General features: G+C 43.4%; 1 protein-coding gene across 1 annotated transcript; it reads right to left on the minus strand.

The window, feature by feature from the left end:
• Positions 1-116: 116 nt before the first annotated feature.
• Positions 117-22443, minus strand: LOC136438200 (uncharacterized). Its single transcript, XM_066432955.1, has 5 exons — positions 22131-22443; positions 17613-17811; positions 16000-16199; positions 1382-1531; positions 117-626 (listed from the first exon to the last, which is right to left on the minus strand). Exons 1-5 carry the CDS (start codon positions 22409-22411, stop codon positions 518-520), a joined length of 939 nt encoding a protein of 312 aa, XP_066289052.1. The 5' UTR covers positions 22412-22443; the 3' UTR covers positions 117-517.
• Between the last annotated feature and the right edge of the window lie 1132 nt (positions 22444-23575).

Raw genomic sequence — 23575 nt, forward strand, 5'->3', positions numbered from 1 at the left:
TGGTTGTATACCTGCTGAATTATTGCAAAACGGAACATCAAAACCGGTAGGAGCCTGCTTATTGGATAACTTCATGGAATAACTTGTACATGTATCATATTAAACACTACGTGTCGTAACGTTATGTCACCCAGAGGTGGTTCCTTGATAAGCCCATAAATACTTCAACAACACAGTCAAAATTCGAGGACGTCACCCTTGGACTGCAGAATCATATGTTAGAGTATCATGATAGATGCATGCGGTCGATGCGTGGCGACATTGGATCGAGGATATTCCATGAACTGCTGAGTAAGGTTGCAATGTACAGTGACCTTTCAAATATGTTGAACTTGTCTTTGATGCCATAAGTTACAATTAGTCATGGAAATTTTCACTCTTTGTTTAACGACAAGAGTACAAGACAGCTTCTTACGATAGGTGTGCATGTAACATTATGCGTGCGTCATAATTGCGTTCTGGGATACGAGGTAATTTTTGGAGTTGGACCGAGCACGCGGAAATAAACCTCAACACATCACTCTGTCTTGTTGAATGGGTTGAACGGGTAGGTGAGGGTGACAGTCCTGCACAGGGGTCCTCGGTGAGCGAAGCGGGAAGTGCGGAAAGCCACTGTTGGTGGCTTCCTGAAAAAGAAGTGCTCGGTCAATGTGAATATTGCTGCCCACATGTCTCTATAAGAAGAGCGTTTCTTTACCAGCCGGCATCACCTCGGATACTACCACTTTTATGAGGTGCCTCAGAACCATGACAAAGCTACTCACAGCTAACTAACCTAAACAGCACTGAAGTATAGAATGTTATATACTTTGTTACTAAAACTTGTCACTAAAACATATTATCATGCAAACCACAAAAGTGAAATTTTAGCACCCCAAAGAGAGTAGAGCATTGCAAGGGCGCTAGAGTCAACAGTATATTTGATTTCGAGTCTGCATAAGATATCTGAAGTCTAAATAAACATGCTGTTAACGGTTTATTCATGTCCCTTTTGCCATTAACGACCACAAGTTACTTTGCCAAATTGTTCAGGTACAGGTGCAGGTCCGGACTTGAACACAAGCCTGTACCAGATGTCGCCCGATTTACCTAAGATGGTATTTTTCTCCGCGACGATAGCGTCGTACGTCTTAGGTTTCAGAAGGAGCGGGAGCACTAGTTACCTTCGCCAAGAAGGTTATGTTTGCGTGATTTCCCTGCCATTATCCTGTGATAATTCACCTACGCCGTACGCCATCGTAGGTGAATTTGAGACTGTTTCGCCCACTGGCTTTCAAACCCGTTGAAGACATGATGCCTGCACTATCGTCGTGTCTTATTATCGTAGGTGTCTCCTACGATGTCTGTGCCTAGGCTATAAGAAAAATGCTGTTTAGCCTACCTGTACGTAGTACGCATACTTGTAGCAAATGGCGACTCGGGGTCATGTATGACATCCACTTTGACCTGGGCCGTCTCCCGTGGCACGTACCCGGAGTACCCAGGACAGGGTCGAATTCTGGGCCCGGCATCACCAGGACAGGGAGGCAGTCTGAGCCGAAGAATACGTGTTATACAATATAAATGTACCTCAAAACCACATTAGTTGAAGCAAATTCATTACATCTTACACCATTCAGTCAGTTCCGCGATCTCATACCTTCGCCAAATGATGTTAATTTTTACGAGTGACGTATTATAAATGTTTCACATTGATAATGACAGTGAAGCCCTCATTATATCAGTTCAACCACTTCTCCGCCCAAATAACACAAGTTTCTCAAAGAATGAAAATCTTATCTTAGAAAGGAAGGCTATTGTAGCATTTCCTCATAGATTATGTAAATGAGGCCTGAATTGCATGATTTATGTCAAATGATGTTCACCTTTCTTTCACTTCCACATGCCGCAAGTATGAAATTCCCTTTAGTTACCACTATCAATCTAGTATTTCTCGTTAACTATGTCTCTATTTGCATAATTGATATCTATCAATATTTTATATAATTCAATATGATATCATATGTCATATTTCATAGTCCTACCATGAAATGCATTGGATTAATAAAGTTTCCTCATTGGCTATGCAAATTGATAGGTGATTTGCACCGAAAACATTCTTGGCAAAGGTAATAATCAAAATGCATCACGAGACCTTTAGCATCCCGTCACCCTTCGTGTGTGAACAAAAGCTCATTTTCGAACAAGAGTTTAACCTTCGCCAAACAATATTGATCATAACTATGGAAATCACCTAATTATATCATCTAATATTGTTTTTGGTCATGTTTCTCCTTCTCCTTCTCTGGGCTAAGTAACCTGAAATTTGATACATGGGTTGAGTGGGCCAATAATCCCATATGTTTTTTGTGTTTTTTTTTCTTCTTATAAATGCATTTGAAATTATTTCATTGAGTTTTTGAGGGGCTTTTTAAATGTATATTTTGGCATCCGGTGGCCTGGTATTAAACCCAAAGGACCTGAAATTTGGTATAGTTATGCATCTAAAACTTACAGAAAGGATCTTATTGTTGTTTTTGGTATAGGTAAGTAGCAAGGACAACCTCAAGCCAACCGTATACACTCACGCCACATCTTCAGAAAAGACGCTGTCGCCGCAAGTTCCAGTTTAGAACTCTATTCAAGCCCACACCCAGACTAGTTTAGCCTGTGTGGCTTTCTCAATGGTCTGGGCCTGAATAAGCCCAAGTACAACGTGTTATTTTTGCCATACATCGCTTCAAAATTATTCATTTTGGGATTTTCGGGAGTGAGTGATTGTCTTCAGCTTTCCACCGTGTTCCAGCGTTTCACCATACCAAATATGGTAACGTAATATGACCAATTAACGTCCGATTTATTAAAAACGTTATTTATCTTAAAACCGCGCGGACAGAGCCAAATGTTAAACCAATGGGCAGAAATATGAGCTATTTGACATGCACAGCCATTGGTCAGACGGTGTGACGTCATACTCCCTATATAAAGAAGGTATAGTGAGCAAGAGTACACTGTCATGTGAGCTCCGGGTGCTCCACACGTGAAGCCCTCCGCTCTCTTTCTCTCCGTCAACGCCAAGCAGATACATGCCGACTGTCGCCCAAGTCTTCGGCGGGACGTGTCCGAGTTGAAGCCCGTGGCGGTTTGTACGGCGATACGGAACGATGTTGTTCCCCATAATGTTTGGCGTATAGTGGCGCTTTGTGGCGTGGCGCTACGCGTTGTTTTTTCTCGTTTTAAGTGGTTCTTGTTGCGTTTTGTGAGAGAATTCTTTTGTTCGGGTAGTTCTTGTTGACGGTAAGTGTTTTGTTCCGGTTTCCGTTTTCTTCTGGTTGTGTTTTTTGTCGTTAAATTTTGTGGTTGTGGTTATTTTGAGGTAAGTTTCAGGCCGTGGTGCGCTGCTTACGTTCGGTCGCCGTAGAGCGTGGTTGTCTTTCATTTTCAGTGGCCGTTTAGAATCTACTTTAATCCTCCTCGGAGATGGGCGAGAGACGCCTTTTTCTAGTTTGTGTGGGTGTTTTGCATGTACGTTTGTATTTTTGTATGTTATTTGTGTGTTTTGGTGACCTTTCGAGCCAGAATTTGGGGATTGACGGGCAGTAGTGGTGGCCGAGTCTCTGGGTAGCAAGATGGCTACCTCGAGGAAGTTTTCTTTCAGGGATAGCATCCAGTGACATCCTTTGCGGTGGAAGGCCAGGGATAACTACAAAAACGTGGATGAGCGGCGCAGACTTAGATGTCAGCTCTTTTGGTGTTTTCTTCTATTTTTTGGTGACCGTTGCAGGCAGGAGCAGTGGATTCTGGTTAGATTTGGTGTCCAAATCCCAGAACAGCAAGATGGCCATTTTGGGAACGTCTTTTATGAGGGTTAGAATCTGTTGCCATCCTTCGCTTTTAAAAGCAAGGGAGACACACAGTTAACGTTGTTGAGTGTTGCAGTTTGAGAGTGTTGACGTTTTCATGTTATTTTTGACTCTGCTCTAAAAATGACATCTTTGTCCCCATTTTGCGAGGCAGGGTTCAAGTTTTCGTCTGTCTCCTCGTGGTGGGGTTTGCTCTAACTCTGTGCCGAGACTGTCCACCAAGACGGGATTCTTCGTGTATCGTCGTGTGTTGCAGCATCCCCCTGCCTTGGGCTTAAGAGGATTCGGGCGGCAGTTCCCCAGGTTTCAGGTTACCGTTTGTGCACTTTTATTCTCATGCCTTACTTGTTTTCCGTCACCAGTACGTGTGTAAGATTGTGGTGTTTTGTTTCCTGTCAGTGGTACGACAGCTTGTGACGGTTGTGAGGCATGAAAGGCCTGTGCCGCCCATGTTATCGTGGCTTGCTCACCTTTGGGGACCAGGCAGGGGGGAAAAAAGCATGTGTGGCTTTGTGCGTGTGGAGATGTGTTGTCGGTTAATTGAGCTGTGTGAACGGTTGTCGGGGATATGTTTGGTTGATCGTGTTTTGACCTGATCCCGGCCCTGTTCTAATGATCTGCATTATATTTGTACAGGAATGATGGATCTTGACGTTTTTTCCAACCGACACGATCCTTACCAGGGTGCCCCGACGCTTGGCCTCCGTTGTCTCTTAGAGTGTCTCCTTCGAACACGCCGGCAGCACAGGCATGGGAGCGGAGACCAGGAAGGACGCCCCCGTTTGCGGTCCAGATCCTGTCGCCCGCGGGGTTTTAGACTAAATTAGAGCCGCAGCTCCAGCGGCAACAGGCACAAACACCAAGTTGCAGCATGCGGAAGTACATGGACAGCCCGCGGGCCTGGTTCGACCTCCTCTGTTGCCCTCTTGGATCCGCGGACAACCCTAGGGATTGACGCTCTCCACGAAAACGTGAGTTTGTTTTACTTGTGGAGCTTTTGGTTCCAGTTTGCCTACCTTTCTTGCTTCTTTTGCCGTCCATTTTTCATTCGTGCTCGTCTCAGAGAGTTCTGAGAGAGTGCCTCTAGCTGGAGGGTGTGTGCCGTGTGAGAGGTACGAGCTGGAGGAAGGCCTGTCTGTTTTGGAAAAATGCCAAGGGCCGGAGGTTGCCAGGGCAAGAAAGAAAAAAAAAGAAGTTGGTTGGGGCTTGGTGAAGGTGAATGCCTCCAGCGGGTTACGAGCCCGAGTAAAATGAAATGTGTGTTTTAACCGAGAGCCAGTGAGGGTCCCGGAGGGACAGGCTACGAGCTCAAGTAAAGTGTGTGTGTTAACCGAGAGCCAGTGAGGGTCCTGGAGGGACAGGCTACGAGTTCAAGTAAAATGTGTGTTTTAACCGAGAGCCAGTGAGGGTCCCGGAGGGACAGGCTACGAGCTCAAGTAAAATGTGTGTTTTAACCGAGAGCCAATGAGGGTCCCGGAGGGACAGGCTACGAGCTCAAGTAAAGTGTGTTTTAACCGAGAGCCAGTGAGGGTCCGGAGGGGACAGGCAACGAGCTCAAGTAAAAGTGTGTGTTTTAACCGAGAGCCAGTGAGGGTCCGGAGGGGACAGGCTACGAGCTCAAGTCACCATTTTGTGACTTCACTGAGAAAGCCCCGGGCGGTGCACCGTCGGGCGCCGCGGGCAGACTACAAGCTCAATTGCAAGTCACTATTTTTGTGTGACAAATTCCGTGGAGCCAGCGGCCCGAGTTCGCGCCCGGGCCTGGACATGACTGAAAAAGATGCGCATCGTCCTATCGGATGGGGACGTAAAGACGGCGGCTCCGTGTATGGGGGAGCTTTAGGGCGTCAAACCTCTGCACGTAAAAGAACCCAACACATTTATCGAGAAGAGTAGGGGTGACCCGGCGTGCTTGGCCGAAAAAACGCGAGCGGAGGCGAAGCCGCATTGCACTACTACTAGCTGTGTGAAATAGCATTATGCTTCACCTCAATTCGGGATGCCGGCTTTACCTTTTATTTGAGAGGCTACCGTCGGTCCAGTCATAGCGCCGTAATTTGACTCTTTTGGGAAGAGGTCTTAAAAGGAGAGTGAAGCATGTGTTGGCTTCGTTACACCCCACCCTGCTTTTACACAGGGAAGGAGAGGACATAGACTGAGGCGGGAAGCCACGTGTGGCAGAAGCCTGGCAGAAGCCCATCGGCAATTCAAAGGCGATGTGTGTTGAAATTGCTCTTGCAGTTGACTTTAAGAGGGCCGGGCAAGATGAACAAGTACGCAGTGGTTTATGTCACACACACACACAAAAAAAAAGGATTTCCCGAGCGTCCGTGTGTTTAACATGACCGGGGGTACTGCAAGAAGGAGGTGAAAGTCGAGGTAACGCTGAGCCGAGCGTGTAAGCGGGTATTGGAGTGTTTTGGGTGTACAGATCACCGGATTGCGCTCTGATTTAGGCTGGTTTGTTGGTAAGACACGAATTAAGCGTTACTTTGTACTTTATTGCTGTTCGTTAGAGTTGTTGTCGCAGGGGAGACAAATGACATCTGTAAGCATTTTGTACGAACCCTGGAAGACTCAACGGGGACAGACCAAGTATAATTTTTTACTTGGCCCGAACCAAAGGCTAGCAGCGGTAAGGAAGCGTTTCACATTTACAGAGCTATCTAATCGAGGAATGTTTTTCCAGCTGAGGTTAGGACACTTGGTGCTAGTGAGCGACAGGTTGGAAAACTGTTGTTTTCTGACCGGGGGTGCATCGGTACGGGCGCACATCAGCGGCCAGGATGGTCTTGTCTTAGACTGTCAAAAGTGAGTTGGAGTGTACATGGCTGACGTATCAACCGGGTTTCTGCAATGTTCATGTCGTCCACGTACTTCCACCTGTTAGCCACTTCGCCTTCTATCAATGCCATGAAGATGACAGGTCGGAGAATTGTTCCTTGGGCCACTCCGCAACTGAGGGAGAGCCAGTATGAGAACACGGCCTGGTAGATCAGTCATGAAGCTACGGATCCAAGGTGTCACTGCCGGGCGAACACCAATGTCTAGCAAGGACCGAATAGCAATTGTGTGGTCAACCTGGTCAAATGTCTTAGACAGGTCGGTGGTAACAAGTGTACAGACTGACTTTGGCAATGACGTGGATTTGTACAGGAAGTCCGCCAAGTTGACAAGGGCGTGTGTCGTCGATCTTTGCTTCCTGCCGCCAAACTGGCGGGGATTTAGTCTTGTCCTATCCAATCTGCCACGAAGCGTTCACAGAGTTAGGACAACATTGGAGTAAGTGATATGGGTCGGAGTTCTTCGATGTTTGGTGGACTAGACTTTGGCAGGGGAACTACGTTAGCTTCCCCCCATTGATTAGGAAAGATGCCTTCCTTGAGTGAGGTGTGGTGTAAGTCACAGAGAGGAGTGCTCAGTTCACTTGCGAATTCCTTAAGAATACAGGCAATGTTGTCGGGACCTGGACTCTTGTAGGTGTTGGTGGACCGCAGGTGCGAGTAAACATTCCAGGCTTGGAGGTCAGGTAAAGGTTTGGCCGGTAGGAATGACGGGAAAGATGGCAGTTCCAAGGGTGGCAGTGACTGAGACACATCCGCGAATTTAGCATTGATGGCGTTGGCTATGGCAGTGTGGTCGTTCTGATCGGTACTGGGGGCGTGGATCAAAGTGGCCTTTTTGTTCATGTCACACATGACCTTGAGACCGTTGTGCCATGATCTAGGATTGTCCTTCTTGCGTCCCTCAACGTCGATCGTGTAGAACTTGCATTTGTTTTAGCCTTATTGGTCTCTCTGTGACCTTTGTTCCTATAGAACTTAGACATGACGGTGAAACTTCCAGACGTGCAAGTTCTCTGTCTCTGCTTTTTCAGGTGCGTGATTTTGGGTGTTGTGCAGGGTGTGTCACTGTGGTGTAGTTTGACAGTTCAGTTTGGCATAACTTGGCGATGGCAGAGGTCAGTGTGCTATAGAAGGCGTCAGTTTTTTCTTCAGTCGTGGTTGCAGTGTAAAATTTCTCTCCAAGGATGGGTAGTAATCCATCCCCCAAAGTGGCTCAGATTAGGCTCGCGGATTGGACGAGTAAGCATCTTTCTGCAGTCATTTTGTTACAGTTTCACTTGAGCTTTCCACAGGATACGGCAGTGGTCACTGAGATCAATCGGTGGGAGGATTTCGGGATTTTTGTAGCACGTCTTCATGTTGGTCACGATAAGATCAAGGGAGGCGCTTCCCCCGGTGCTGTTCTGAACAACGTGAGTGATCACGGTCTAATTTATAAGAGGATGTTGTGGGTATCCAGATGATTGAAATCCCCAAGTAGGGCGATGCAAATGTTCGCAAAAGTTGTACGCGGTTGATCCGAAGATGAAATGAGGTGTTCCATGAGTTTCTCGTCGTGCGGTGACTGGCGGTGAGTACAAGGTACACACGGCGATCGACGAGTCAGACGTTGTGGTCGCACGTACACCCACACGCATTCCAGCTGTTCTGGGACAGTGATTTCAGATATAACACGGGACGGTATGCCGTCGCGCACATACACTGCTACCCCACCACAACACGACGATCTGTGCGACATTTAGAGTACACGGTGTATCCCTCGTTTGACTGTAGGTCTTGGGGCGTGGAAGGAGAAAACCAGGACTCAGGGATAGCAGCAATGTCCACGTTAGTGCTCGATAGGACGGCCTGGAATTCATCAGTTTTGTTGTCAAGAGATCATGGGTTAGTAAAAGGAGTGTCGGCACAGCAGTGGCACAGCTGGCTGGGCGCAGGCTGTCGGTTTTGATGTCCACCTCTTCCAGTTGTTGCCCGTTCATGAAGATGACCGCTTGTGTCTTGTCCTTGCTGTTGACCATGACCTTGCTCTTCTCAGTGCTGACTTCCATGCCGAACAACCCTGTGCTCTGTGTCAGCTTGTCGGTAAGGTCCTGAAGTTCGGTGTTGGTGCCAGTCAGGAGGTCAATATCATCTGCAAAAAGGAGATTGCAGATCCGTCTGCCACCAATGGAGATGGAGTTGTGATGATCTTGCAGTGTGTCCGGCATGATCTTCTCCAGATAAAGGTTGAACAGAACTTGGGATATTAGACATCCCTGGCGCACCCCAACTGTCGTCCTGAAGAATTCCACCACTCTGTTGTTCAGGAATACTGCGCTGGAGGCTTTCTCGTACAAGGCTCCAATGGTCTGTATTAGGCCCTCCTCGACACTGAAACCTCTTAGAACCCGCCATAAACCATCATGCCACACTGTCGAAAGCCTTCTTAAAGTCTATGAAATTGTGAAACAGATCCCGTTAGTGCTGCAGGTGTTTCTCAATTTTGAGCCGACAGTTGAAGATTTGCTCTGTTGTGCTTCGACCGGGCCTGAAGCCGGCTTATTCTTCTGCTAGGAGTTCTTCTGCCTTTGTCTTAAGCCTCTTCAGGATCACTCTGAGTAGAATCTTGCTTGGATGACTTATCAGACTGATGGTTCTGTAGTTCTGGCATTGGCGCAGGTTTCCCTTCTTAGGCAGGGGGATGACCAGAGACTGTGTCCACTTACCCTAACAGAGAGGTTTAAAAGGGAGTTCGGGCTAGTTTCCGGTTATAGAAGGCGGTTTTGTCTTAGGGATTGGGACGATAACTGCACATCTTCACTCGTTGGAGCTGAGACTTGTCGGAAGGAGCTATTAAGAATTATGCGGTACAAACTTAGAAAGATCAAGGCGTTGGAGGGGGAAGATTAGCTTTCTTAGGTTTGGAATGGTAAGAGAGGGGTCTAGGTAAGGAGAGGTTTGTGATAGGCTGGATGAGCAATGAGGAAGGGGTAGGACAAAAGTAAGAGTGACATGAGAGTGGGTATCCTATGAGAGAGGGGTAATAAGAGGAGTAAGATGAGGAAGGGGTGACTAAGATAAGAATAAGGGAGACGAGCAAGGGATAATTGGGAAGAGTTAAGATAAGAGGGGGGGAGGTGAGAAGGTATCAAGTATCTTAGTATGTTCTGATGTGGAGAATAAAACGGAAGGAAAGGGCTCAACAGCCAGAGACGGCGAAAGCGAAAGACGACGATTCTCCGCATCACTCACACAGGAGGACCTAGGGCTACGCATGATAAATAGGATACTATTTGACATGCACAGCCATTGGTCAGACGGTGTGACGTCATACCCCCTATATAAAGAAGGTATAGTGAGCAAGAGTACACTGTCATGTGAGCTCCGGGTTCTCCGGCCACGTCTGGAGCCTGAAGCGTACCCACCCGCCCTCCCCGGACATGTTTCTGCTTGACGAGGGGTAGGCGCCCGCTTTAGGGCGGTCGCCTCAGCACATAGGTGCCTTTAGGCTTTAGACGACGATTCTCCGCATCACTCACACCGGAGGACCTAGGGCTACGCATGATAAAAAGGATACTATTCTAACAAGAAAAATGCATGGTCTGTAAGTTTTTCTCCGCCTGTTTAACGCCGTGCGAGCATGTATTTATACCGATGTATATGATGTAGAATTGTGCTAGGCTTGCACATTATCGTCCACTTCAGTCTTTTCCCTTCTAGTGCTATGCTTGAAGAACATAGACCAGAAAAAAATGCACAGTAACTGTCGAAAGTAATCTGCAGACAAATGACAGTAAAGTCACTATGTTTGTCCCTCCGCTTGCCAGACGCGATGGAAGAAAACTATGTTTGTTTTGTGAATTTCCCCGACAGCAGCGCACGTGGCGTTCACGTGATAAACGCATGGCCATGATGTTATGCCGTGCAAAAATGTATCATCTGAGCGGGGGTCGCTAGGTTGTATCAAACCTTCCTAAAACTGGTAAGAGTTTCAAACCTCGAATCACCATGGATAGTCTGAATATCAAAGAAAAGGTTTAACGTCAGCTGTTTTTAGAATATACTAGCTATCGTGTAAGTTAGAAACACATGATGAAGTACGCGGTCTCAAATTACATATGAAAAACGTCATGCATGACGCTTCCGTGCAACTTGTTTTTACTGGTTCAGGAGTTTATTCTGTTATATCGCTGGACGTAAACCTTTTTCATTGTTTTGTATAAAAGAGAGAGATGGCTAAGGATCATACTTATGACGTTCTTTGTTGCTCATGACAACAGGCTTTGGCATAATACACCGCGATATGTGGACATGACCCAAACTGGACGTAAACTGTTCCTGCACGTAGATAGGTCATGTTACGTTACGTGGCGCGACAGCTGGTATGCGAGTGACATTTAGTATAAGCGATGGTCTGATTGGTCAACTCAGGTAACTGTTACAGACAGTTTATTTATTTCTGTTTTCTTTATACAGGGTAGGCACGCTCAGTGCTTGACACGAGGTCAAGTTCAAAAATGATTCATCTGGCGTTTTCCTATAGTACTGCAGCGGACTTTGTATGTTTGTGAGTTTGTACGTGGACAGCATAACTCGAGGAGCTGTTGACGGTTGTGCATGATATCTATTGGATGGGTAGAGGTGTCGAAGAAGAAGGTCAAGTTCAATAATGGACCTCCTAATTAAGGTACTGCAGGGGAGCTTCAAAGTTTGAGGCCAAATTTTCTGGAGGCGCCAGGTTCATCATGATTTTCAAGTGGTAGATAGCTTCTGGGACAGGAGGTAAGTGGTGTAAATTAAGGCCCCTGGCTGCTTGTTTGGAACTGTAGTTGGCGCTTTTGTTTTTACCTTCTGACGGATCATCATAATCTATGGCATGTAGATAGTTTGGGATATGCTTCACATAATTGAATACGTATTATGCAAATAAGGAGCTAATTTGCATGATAATGAAGAAAGTTTATCAATCCACTGAAAGATTGTAATCAAATTTGTTGCAACTGCTATGATCATGATTTTTAAGTGGTGCATAGCTCTTGGGGCAGGGAGTAAATGATGGAAGTAAGTTTAGACCCCTAGCGGCTTGTTTAGAACTGCAGTGGGCCTTTTGTTTGTAACTTTTAAGGAGGATAACTCAAGCAGAGATTGATTGATTTTCATTGTTTTTAGTATATAGTTCCCATAGGTGATGATTAACATAATGAGATGCACATTATGCAAATAATGACCAACTTTATATAATCATTGAAGATAACTTCTGGCATTGCTCTATTATATGCGCATGCATGGTTCACACTCACAGATGGTGTCCCGGGATTTAGGTCAAAATGTCAACAGCTGGCATGACTAGTAAGGCGATAGAAAAACAAGACTCTGGGTTTATTTGTTATATTGGTATGTAGGTAGCTAATTCTAAAACTGAATCTGATGATTGACATAGTAAGATGCTTATTATGCCAAACAGGAGCTAATTTGCATAATTGATGAAATTTGTAAAATCCATTGCGTTGCATGAAAGCACTTTCAAACATGTGACATCTATCACTGCGAAAGAGAGGAACATTGATAAAGATCAATTATGCAAAGGACCTCATTTGAATCATTGATGAGGACATTATGGGGCTATAATAACGCCATGTTGATTTCATTATAAGGATGCCATCCTGTGAGAACCTCAATGACGGAATCTTTTTGAATTTGTGTTTGGTATTTCAAGCGCAAGTGAATTTGATTATTGACATAGTGAGATGCTGATTATACAAAGAAGAGCTAATGTGTATATTTGATTGTATATAAATGCACTGTGTTTTCAAAATCCATCCAGTTTCCTAAGTAACTGTTTTATATTGTATTTGATACCTATATGTCTAACCGTCATCGACATTTAAACATGTGGCATATGTCAATGGTAAAGAGGGAAATATCGCTAGATATAATTTCGGCAAATGAAGACCTAATTTGAATGATTTATGAGAAAATGCTATATTGGTAAATGGCGGGAATTTGATACTTGCATCAGTCGGCGATTTTGATATTATTCAGCGAAGGTATGAGGTCGTGGAACTCTAGTTGCAGATATTTTGGTACCTGTTGGTGGACTGATTTAAAGACGGTTTGTAGTAGATGCATTTGCCGGAGAGATGCCAAATATATGTGAACCTAATATATGTGCTGTACGTGACAGACCGAGGACAAGCCGTGCTGGTCGGTTTGGAGATTCTGGAGATTGTCAGAGATATATGCACAGTTGGGTTCAGTTGGCCCACACAGTATGACAATACTCAATCTTTGGAAGAATTTTTCAATCATATTTCCTCCATCATCTCCCTGTACTCTTGCTAAGAGGGATGTTCAGCAATTGTTCGTGTGTGAATTCTGTTGGTATGTCGGTAAAATTAAACATAGCCTTAGGAGGTCCTACAGTTGCCATATACACACTAGAGTAGGCTGCGACTAGTTAGGTCCAATAGAAGTGAAAAATGAATCGTGAAGTTTTGGTAACAAGCTACGTATATTAAGATGTGCTATGTGGAGACCATTTTTTTTACCTCCATTGGTCAAATATGGGCTCATTATCTGATAGGTAAGTAGAGTCTTCAAAGAAGGTATGAGACAGCGGGACGTGAGGAAGCGCCTTTCAAATTACCCGTGAATTTCCAAAACTGAAGCTGTTTGAGGTAATTCTCTGGGCAAAATGGGAAAACGCCCCGCTATCTTCCGCAGAACGTCCCACAATCTTCCGCAGAACGTCCCGTCATCTTTTGTAGAACATCCCGCAATCTTCCCAATTCTACGAGACGCCCGTTTCGTGAATCACTACCGCGCGCGGCCGGGTAACAAAATGAAAAGCTCACACAATTACGAATGTTAAGAACAACGCAACCTAAAGGTCACTGACGCCCACCTGGGGTGTGACTTGGTTGACAGGGCAGTCGTCTTGCAGGTGGCGGGACCAGCTAATTGAATTATTTGAGCAGATGATCGGCGACTAGGAATCATCCTTTGTCCTTGTATTTTAAGTGTTTATGACACCAAAATACAACATTTTCTTATTACCTGTAATAGGAATAGTATCATTCGACGAATATAAACGTTTAAAACAAATAAATACACACCCTTCTGATGTTATTTAACATTGAACCATAAGAAACCATACTTCCAGCTTTTGATTTTGTCTGATCTTCTCACCAGGTAATTACATTAATCAGTGACTTAACTCTCCCGATGACGTCACAATGAACACGGCAACCGGTTCGGAACGTGGCGCCACGGCTTGTGAAAAGCATTATTTGATGAACAAACAGTGCTCAATTATCGTGATTAAATTCAATTATTATTATCATTATCATCTATCTGTTTCAGGCGCTCATTATCCCATAGTAAAACAATATATAAACAAAGACCTAACATAAATACATACAAAACAAACTAAAAACAAATCCTATGTAAACAGACGAAGACATTATTTAGACATTAATAAAAAGACATTTCGATATTTACTTTGTTTCCCAAAAGAACGTTCTCACAATTAACCGGCTGTTCATTGTGACGTCATCGGGAGAGTGAAGTCACTGATTGATGTACTTACATGTACCTGGTGGGAAGAATCAAAAGCTGGAGGTATGATGTTTTGATGGATCGATGTTAAATAATATCTGAAGGGTGTATATTTTGTAAAAATGCCTGTTATTATTATGTTTTAATAAATTTCAGGAAATTTTGATAAATTTTGATGTCATTGGTGTCTTACACACTTCAAACCAAACGATCTTAGATTTGGTATGTAAATGCCTGTGATATAGGCCTTATATTGTATATGCTTTATTCGCAATTTTGGCATACACCACTTCTGAATGATTCATTTTGGGATTTCAGGCCAGTTTATTTCATTTACTTGCATGTGTTACAGACTCGCACGCAACGTGGCGGATTATGCGAGTCAACAATCATTGGCAAGTCTATACCAAAATGTGTATTCTGGGAGACTCCATTCTTGAAGGAGGTCAAATTGGGAAAACTGTATTTTGGACTGGGGCGATCTTCGATTAGTTCATGTTTGGGCCGTATTAATTTGAACTGGTCCATTCTACATGGAATAGTCCATTCTTGACTGAGCGGCTTGAAATCTAATTTTGGACTGGTGCAATTACACAAAAGTAAGGAACGCTCATCATTACTGTTCAGGGATGTCCTGTAGAGCAAGTAAGCACTTTCACTTACTTGGACTACGTTCAGTACTGATGGAACAAGTACTAAACTCTCACAACGCATCCTTAAAGCTTCCACTGCATTTCCCAACTTGGTAAGAGTTGGCATAAGAATAGCATTCTCCTGTCAACCAAGATTAGGATGTACGAAGCAGCAATCATTACAATCTTAACGTATGGAAGCGAAGTATGGGTCACCACCAAGGCACAAAGCAGTAGACTAGAGCCATTTCACCAGCGGTTCCTCGGAAGGATTCTCCGTATCAGTTTCATCGAGTTACCAACCTGGACATACTACAACAGGCAAGAACAGCTAGCGTTGAAGCAGTTATAGTGGCCGGCAGGGGCACATCTAGAAGATGCCCAAGGAACGACTTTCTAATCTCTTAGACTGGGCACTAAGGCACTAGAAAAGATCCAGGGGGAGACCCAGAAAAAACTGGCCTAACAGTGTTGTCGAAGGAAACAACAACGTGAAGCTGCGAGACCTGGAAGAGATGGCCCATGAGGGGATCGCCTGGAATGACGCAGAATGGTGCGCAAGAGACGTCGGGACCTTGACGCAGGCCGCTCGACACAACGTTGATGAGACCTAATCAAGTAACAAGAAATAAGAAGTAAGAAGTATAAATTCTCCTCATTAACTATACAAATGGAGTTCTAACATAACTTGCTAACCATGACGTCAATCTTCATTTAAGTTACCTAAAATGTTACGGGTCAAAAAATATGAAAATTAATTAACCCTTCTTGAGTTATCCTGCTTCAAAGCCTACAAGAAAACTTATACCACTTCTAATATATCTCAGCACAGAATGCTATTGTAGCACTTCCTTATGAATTTTGTAAATGAGGCCCTCATTTGCCATCTCTTTCTCAGTTACATATGTCTCATGTCTAATTAATAGGAAACTTCTGTAATACCTTAGTGGTGAATGATGAAGCTCGCTTTCTAGTTTGAAATCATTTCTGAATCCTTCCACAAAATGTGGTAAATCAAAATAAATAGATAAATAAATAAAAGACTGACAGTTGGTCTTGTTTATAAGTGATTGGCGTGGCAGGCCGTACTATCATAACAACCACCGACGAGTACATATGCTGATGTACATATAATTGGTTTACCTGGACTGGTCCTTGGCATGGTCATTTCCGCCTCCATGGCAGCGATCAGGTGTTTCTGTTTCCCCCGTGCGCCTGCGCAGTTGTTTTGGGTCCCAAATGCCTGTTAGATTCTGCCAGTTTATGCACTTGATTTCATGACGGTACGGTCGGTACTTAACCCAGTCTGCGTGTTCCTCAAATGTTGTCGTTGGAGGGCAGCCCTACGGTACCCAGAGTGGGGAAGAGAAAGATCGTTTGAGAACGCTAATATGAAATGCCAGGCCGAGATGATCTGAATTATGCATTATTACCTCCATGAAAAATTGAGGTATTGTTTTTGGTGCGTCTGTGTGTCGGTGTGTCTATCTACCAAAAGCACGACGGATTTCCATTATATTTGGTATGCTGGTAGCTTGGGCAAAAATGAGATGCAATGAGATGCACATTAGGACTTACGTTGATGAAGGTTAGACATCCAGGTAATAAGATACGCCAAAAATAATTACTCAAGCAACTGGATAAGATTTTGAAACAGTCAGACGTTTCAGACAGTATCCACTGTCTTTCGTCAGTGACTAACGATAGGACTGAGAACACCAGGTTTTATACCAAAACTCTGAATAGATATGTTAATGAGGTAAAGACAATTTAGGATGTCTTGAAGTAGTCTTTAAAAAGAAGATTAATTCAAGACAAAGTTTATGCCAAAAGTTCAATTAGCTACTGTTGTTCTAGTACAGTAACTACCTCAGTTGTCTTTACCTCATTAACATATCTATTCAGAGTTTTGGTATAAAACCTGGTGTTCTCAGTCCTATCGTTAGTCACTGACGAAAGACAGTGGATACTGTCTGAAACGTCTGACTGTTTCAAAATCTTATCCAGTTGCTTGAGTAATTATTTTTGGCGTACATTAGGACTTAATTTGCATAGTTTATTGGGAAATTCTATTATTCTCCTTTTAAAAAAAATAGGCCCTTCATACATGTTAAAATTCTGTTCTCCAACTCAAGGGGGGGGGGTCCCGACTTCAGACGAACTTTGACCCAGTGCTGGCACCACAGCACTTAGGTAATAACACAAACATTACACACACAGATACAAACACACGCACACATACGAAGGCGCGCGCGCGCACACACGCACACACAACACACACACACACACACACACACACACACACACACACACACACACACACACACACACACACACACACAACACACACACACACACACACACACACACACAACACACACACACACACACACACACACACACACACACACAACACACACACACACACACACACACACACACAACACACACACACACAACACACACACACACACACACACACACACACACACACACACACACACTACGCACTAGAGAGAGAGAGAGAGAGAGAGAGACAGCGCCGCGACGAAAGTATATGACTTTGGCGAAAGTGATCTTTTCCAGCGCGCAATGGGTTATGGGAACGAGCAATAAAGCACTGTGAATGTGTAATAAAATTATCAGATATGGCAATTTATTGCGTGTTATGACTTCCATTGTAGATGATTTTCAATGTTGGTTACTCAAGAGGCATTCCGGAGGTACCCTTCCCTAAGGATGTGTAGAAACGGTACCTGTGGTTGGGCGATGCTGGAGCCCTGCCCTGCCTGCTTGTATGTAGTGGTCCACTGTGAGTCGGTGTTTAAGCAGTTGAGTACATCCGAAGACTCCTCTATATCGGATAGGATGTTCGACGATTGAACAATATTCGGAAGAACGCTTACAACCTTGTGAGGTGGAATGGAATTCACAATGGGCTTTGAGTCCAGGTATCTGTGGAAGAAATCATAATTGTTGTGAAAAGTTGCTTTTAGTCTAATAACAGGCCGCTCTTAGTTTGAAAGAAGTGAATTTTTGCCCCACGTGCCTTCTTGTTGAGGTGTTTGTAAACATGATGTTTAAGATGGTCCGAATGTACGACGATGTTTGTTTTGAAATAACCTCAATGATGACGTGAAGTTTACCTGAGGTAGCGGCAATATATGCAGATGACACTGTGTTCGATGTGGATTGTTATGTGGCGGTTTTTGTATTTCTCTATTTTCAATTTATATCAATTTATGTTTTGTACATTACTTATTGATTTCTAGTACACAGATACTATATGGTTTGTTTGAGCCAGCATCAATTATTCAAATGACGGTTACAACAGGCTCTTGTTGAAATTCATCTTTTTCTCTTTATCAAGCAAACTACCAGCCCTCTCTCGGTGTCAGTACGCGGACAGTAAGGACCAGCCTACACCGGCCACAGTTGTACCTGCACGGACAAGCTCAGTAAACCCCCTACCCAACCCTGAGACAAGTCTGACGACCTCTAACAGCCTCCTGAGTATCCATATGGGTCGTACCGCCACTGCGCCCGGGAGACGCCAGTATTCCATCATATGTAACTACATGCCGTCCGAGGCTGTTATGGCAGCAGTGGTATTTTTATCTCCATGAAAAATGGAGATATAGTTTTGGGTGTGTCTGTGTGTCTGCCTGTTTGTCTGTTTGTTTGTCTGTCTGTTTGTGTTTCTGGACCACTGTTGTCAGCATAACTCAACCTCTTGATGGATTACGATGATATTTGGTATGTGGGCAGGTGTTGTGAAGCCGAAATTCAAGGTCAATTTTGGGCCCCCTGGTATGTGACCTTGGTACTGCAGCAGAAATTCCATTTTTGTATCTCTTAACCTGGATGTGCTATGGTCTTGATTTTCTGTTGGCAGATAGCTTGTGGTGTAATGAAGACGTGGTGTGGGTTTGGGGCCCCTAGCAGCTTGCTCTGGAACTGCAGGGGCGTTATCGTGAAAATCTTCTAATGAGAATAACTGAACAAAGGAACGATGGATTTCCATGATATTTAGTATACAGGTAGCTTTGACAGAAATGTACACAACGAAGTGCAAATTATGTTAATTAGGACTTAATTTGCATAACTAATGAGGTAAATCTATATTTGCAGTGTTTTCCAATATCAGACTCAAATACATGTAACGTATGTAGTTTATGGAAACTGCATCATCAACAGATACCAATTATGCAAATAAATTCCTAATTTGCATAATTAATGCAAAACACCATATCTCATCTAATTGGAAAATTATAGGACTGTCAATATGATACTTAGTTTGCAGGTAGCTTAGACAGAAATATACATAATGAAGTGCAAATTATGCTAATTGTGACTTAATTTGCATAGCTAATGAGGAAAATCTATATTTGCAGTGTATTCCATTATCAGACTCAAATACATATAACATATGTAGTTTTTGGAAAGTGGAGCATCAACAGATTATGCAAATAAATTCCTAATTTGCATAATAAATGCAAAAACACCATATCTCATCTAATTGGAAAATTACAGGACTGTCAATATTGCAACATGTGTAAGTTAGATAAAGGTGTTCATGACCAAGCATATATTATGCAAATGTGTAAGACATTTGCATGAATAGAATTGTTCATGGAGATATGAGGTCATGGAACTCTTGTTTTAGAATATGCCTCATTCTGACAATATCAACTATTCACTATTCAAAAACTGGTATCAGACTGATGGATGCTGTCAGGCTCTTTTCCGCGTTGAAATATTTTAAAATGATGTTTTGACAGAAAAATGTAGCCGGTACGCGCCATCATAATCAGTTTACCAGTAAACGAATTCGAATGGCGTCCAGGCTAAAGCCCCGGTCACATTAAACGTACGATGCACCTACGATAGCATTTCCCGTACATCGCACGACGATCGCAGGTAAATCGTTGGTACAATCAGCTATCGCAGAGCGTCGGGCGATGTTCATAATTTTTCCAGCGTCGTACGACTTTTCACATGTGCCTTTTCTTGATGAGACGCCTTGCCGCTGTTGTGCTTCTTTAACCGACCAAATGCGGGTCTAGTTGTTAAATATAAGGCTCTGGGGTTCACTGTAAAAAAAAGACTCTACAATATGTTTTTTTCTGCTTATACAGTGCTTTCTTTTTGAAGGATAATGTAACTGATCTGCCATTTTCATTGTCGAGGCCATCCGCAAACTGTTCTCTTGGCAAACTGGAAATAAAGACAGGATAGGACTGAGGTCTGATCTAATTATGAACCCACGTGTATACAGCCATCAAATAATCATATGCATCACCTGCGCGTTGTACTGGATCTGACACGTGGAAAATGTAGGCTCTTTAGCCCATGGGCAAGGTCCCTCAAAATAGCCATTTGGTAACAGAGGGACAAAGGGTGACTTACTTTTTTGAAAAGGTTGATTCCTCCACTTTATCATTATGCATGATAATGCCAAATGCCAAATGTCCAGCTTTTTAGGAATTATCACGTGATATGATGACGTCACTCTAAACCATAAAACGACCAAAAATCGTCTATATCAAGTTATTTCATGTGGTTTTAACAATTATTAACCATATTTCATTAGTATTGCTATACGTTTAGATCAAACTTAGACCGGTTTCGTACATTTGAAGCCATTTAGAAGAAAACTTAGGCAGATTTCTATAACGGTTGCCATGGACACGGTGAAAAATAACACAGGAAAGTTACTGAATAAGCCTTTTTTGGATGCTTATGAATTCCAGTCATCATCAAGGCTTTAACAATCACTCTGAACGATCCAAGACTAATATTCGGGATCTTAGAAAATATTTAAGTTAGGTAAAAAGAAGTAGAAGTTATTTTACCTAAGAAATCAGGTGACATGTGCCATTTTGGCGGCCATCTTATCTTGCAGCATAATTTCTTGCAAGTACTAAATATTTATCGAATATTTTTACCATTATGCTAAATGTTCTTAACATGACTATAACTTGTGATACATTTAGAGAAAGATAGTCAGATTTTATGATGCCATGGAAACGGTTAAAAATACAATTCTCTCACGGGAAAGTAACTAAACAAGCCATTTTTGGATGCTTATGAATCATGAGTCATGATCAACACTTGGCCAACATCCCTAAACGATCCATAACTAGTATTAGGGCTCTTAGAAAATATTCTAACTAGGTAAGAAATAAGTAGAAGTTGTTTAAGCTAAGACATCAGGTGACATGCGCCATTTTGGTGGCCATCTTGGATCTGCTATCTTGCAGTTTCCACTGCTTAATTTCTTACAAATATTAAACGTTTATTGAAGATTTTACCATTATGCTAAATGTTCTTAAAATGACTATAATTTGTGATACATAGGCCTTCTAAACTATGTTTGAAGGCATTTTGAAATACAGTTAGGCAGATTTTATGATGGTTGCCAAAGAAACAGTGCTTTTAAGTTGTTACTTAACTTAACAACTTATCACAGCACAGTTGCTACATAGTATAACAAACATTCTTGAATGCTCATCATTTCTACGTATACGGGCGCGCTATTTTCTGGTTGCCTTTGTGTTCTGATGGTTACACTTGGTATCGACATCGCCAATATTAGGGAAAACTGAATCCATCAGAACACGGTCGAAATTTATGAATTTGTCACCTCATCAGTAGAAAAAAAGGCCATGGTGAAGCCTGAATCGGGGACCATAAAAATCGTACGACGATGGCTGAAATTTTGAACGCGTTCAAAATCATTTTCAGCTGTAATTTCCATCTTGCAACGCTCGACGATGGCATATTTTACGTGCGATTGGCCTGCGATTTCCTTCAAACATAGCTTAGGAAGCCTATGATTGACCTAGGTACACTAAAAAAACATCGTATGATGTACCTACGATATATGTGACCACGACTTTGTATCATCTTAACTATTGCACCCGGTCTTTCCCAAACGTACGACGTACGGCGCTGTCATGACGGAAGAAACCCCCATCGCAGGTACCACGCGAGTTTAATGTGACCGTAGCAAATGGATGTCCTGATTGAGAGGTTGTAAGACGAAACTCAGTTGGTCTTATACCTGATATCAGAAGGAATATCCTTCCTTAATCACCATCTACAGATATTTACAGGAATTATTCCCTCACAGAGCCGGGCGCACGATATGTCCCTTTGAGATGAGACGATGACGTGATTTGTTTAGATGAACAAACGTAATACAAAAATCCCCTGTGTTTTATACATATGATGTGAAAATTCATCTTTTTGTTTATGATGACATGTCTAACCTATGAGTGCCCAAGTCAGTCGTGCCGAGCCCCACACATATCGGGCGCTCCCGCGTCAGGCGGCGTCTCGGCCCGGACGGCACCACGCGGTCGGCATCAGGTCGGGTCCCTCCCCGGACTAGAGACGGTAAGTCACGGTAAAGGATGGGAGGCAGGGAAACGGCATCTGTACGGTTGTAAACGTGGGAATATGTCGTCAGGTAAGGTAAGTCTGACTTCGCTGCACTGGGTGCCATGTCTGAGTCATCAACACCGCAGTAACCGGGTCGATATGCGCACATGTGGCAGGGAACCACCAAAGCTGTTCCAGAACACAATGTCATAAAAGCTATGCGCACAGGTGGCATGGAACCACCAAAGCTGTTCCAGAACACAATGTCATAAAAGCTATGTTGCAAAGCTGTTCTATGAAATATTTCACCGCACCATGGTGGCTGTCTCTTAAACATGTTGTGTATCATGAGGACCTTTTGCTCTGTACATTTGACTTCGAGGCATGTTGAAGAAGAAAATGGTAACGTGGCGTTAGACGCGCGGAAGGGCCCTGTCACACGTGTGCGTATATATTGAAGTGCTCATGAGTTGCGCATTAACATTTCTTAGGTTTAAGGAAAGTTTGCGGGGAAGAAGTTGTTTTCTGCGTTGACCCACCGTTGTGGCCTAGTTATGGAACCAAGGAAATGACTTCTTGGGCTGAAAACTCAATCTTGACCAAAAACATGTTAATACGCAACACATGCGGGCTTTTATATACGCACAAGTGTGACAGGGGCTTAAGACAACATTACACATTACCTCCTTATGATGATAGCATAATGACATGATGATAAATGATGATAAAAAAATCTTTTGATCGTGTATGGTATACCGTGTACTGTCCAGGTTGACCTCCTTCGGCATTCAGGTGACATGTATGGCTGGATTTCATTCTTCTTGCCTGACAGATACCAATCTACTGCACCAGACGGGTTGGACTCTGCGTCAGTGCCCATAAGGCTACCGGAGTTCCCCCAAAACAGTATTTTAGGGTCCTTACTTTTTAATGATCTTTATCGATGACCATGTATCTCATTCAAAAGTGACCTCCACCTATTTGCGGATGATTCAACTCTACATATCGTTATGAAAAAATCCTGGAGAAATGTCTGCTGAGAGCCTACGTGTGATGTTGATATAATAACAACTAGAGTTCCACGAACACATTATCTTTGCCAAATGATCAAGGCTTATTATGGATAGTGATTGATATTTACATTCTTTAATATCACCCCCTGCAAATTTGACCATACACCATGCCGTTTGGAAGTTATGAGGGGGCAGTCTAGATAGGGTTAAAAATCAGTTGGTGGAACAGGACTAGTATATGTGTCTAGTGTACTGATAACGTTATATGTTAAAACTGGTCATGAAAAAATATGAGTTTGTTGATATTCTATGGGCCACAA

The sequence above is a fragment of the Branchiostoma lanceolatum genome, chromosome 7, assembly GCF_035083965.1.
Source record: "Branchiostoma lanceolatum isolate klBraLanc5 chromosome 7, klBraLanc5.hap2, whole genome shotgun sequence".
Classification (NCBI taxonomy): domain Eukaryota; kingdom Metazoa; phylum Chordata; class Leptocardii; order Amphioxiformes; family Branchiostomatidae; genus Branchiostoma; species Branchiostoma lanceolatum.

What these genes read in the sequence shown, in the direction of transcription:
- LOC136438200 (XM_066432955.1), bottom strand. Translation starts at nt 22,411, where the DNA reads ATGTGCGCATATCGACCCGGTTACTGCGGTGTTGATGACTCAGACATG. An exon ending in ACTGACTTGGGCACTCATAG is followed by an intron (nt 17,812 to 22,130) that starts GTTAGACATGTC and finishes TTTCTTCCACAG; the next exon opens with ATACCTGGACTCAAAGCCCA. An exon ending in CATGCCAAGGACCAGTCCAG is followed by an intron (nt 1,532 to 15,999) that starts GTAAACCAATTA and finishes TCTTCGGCTCAG; the next exon opens with ACTGCCTCCCTGTCCTGGTG.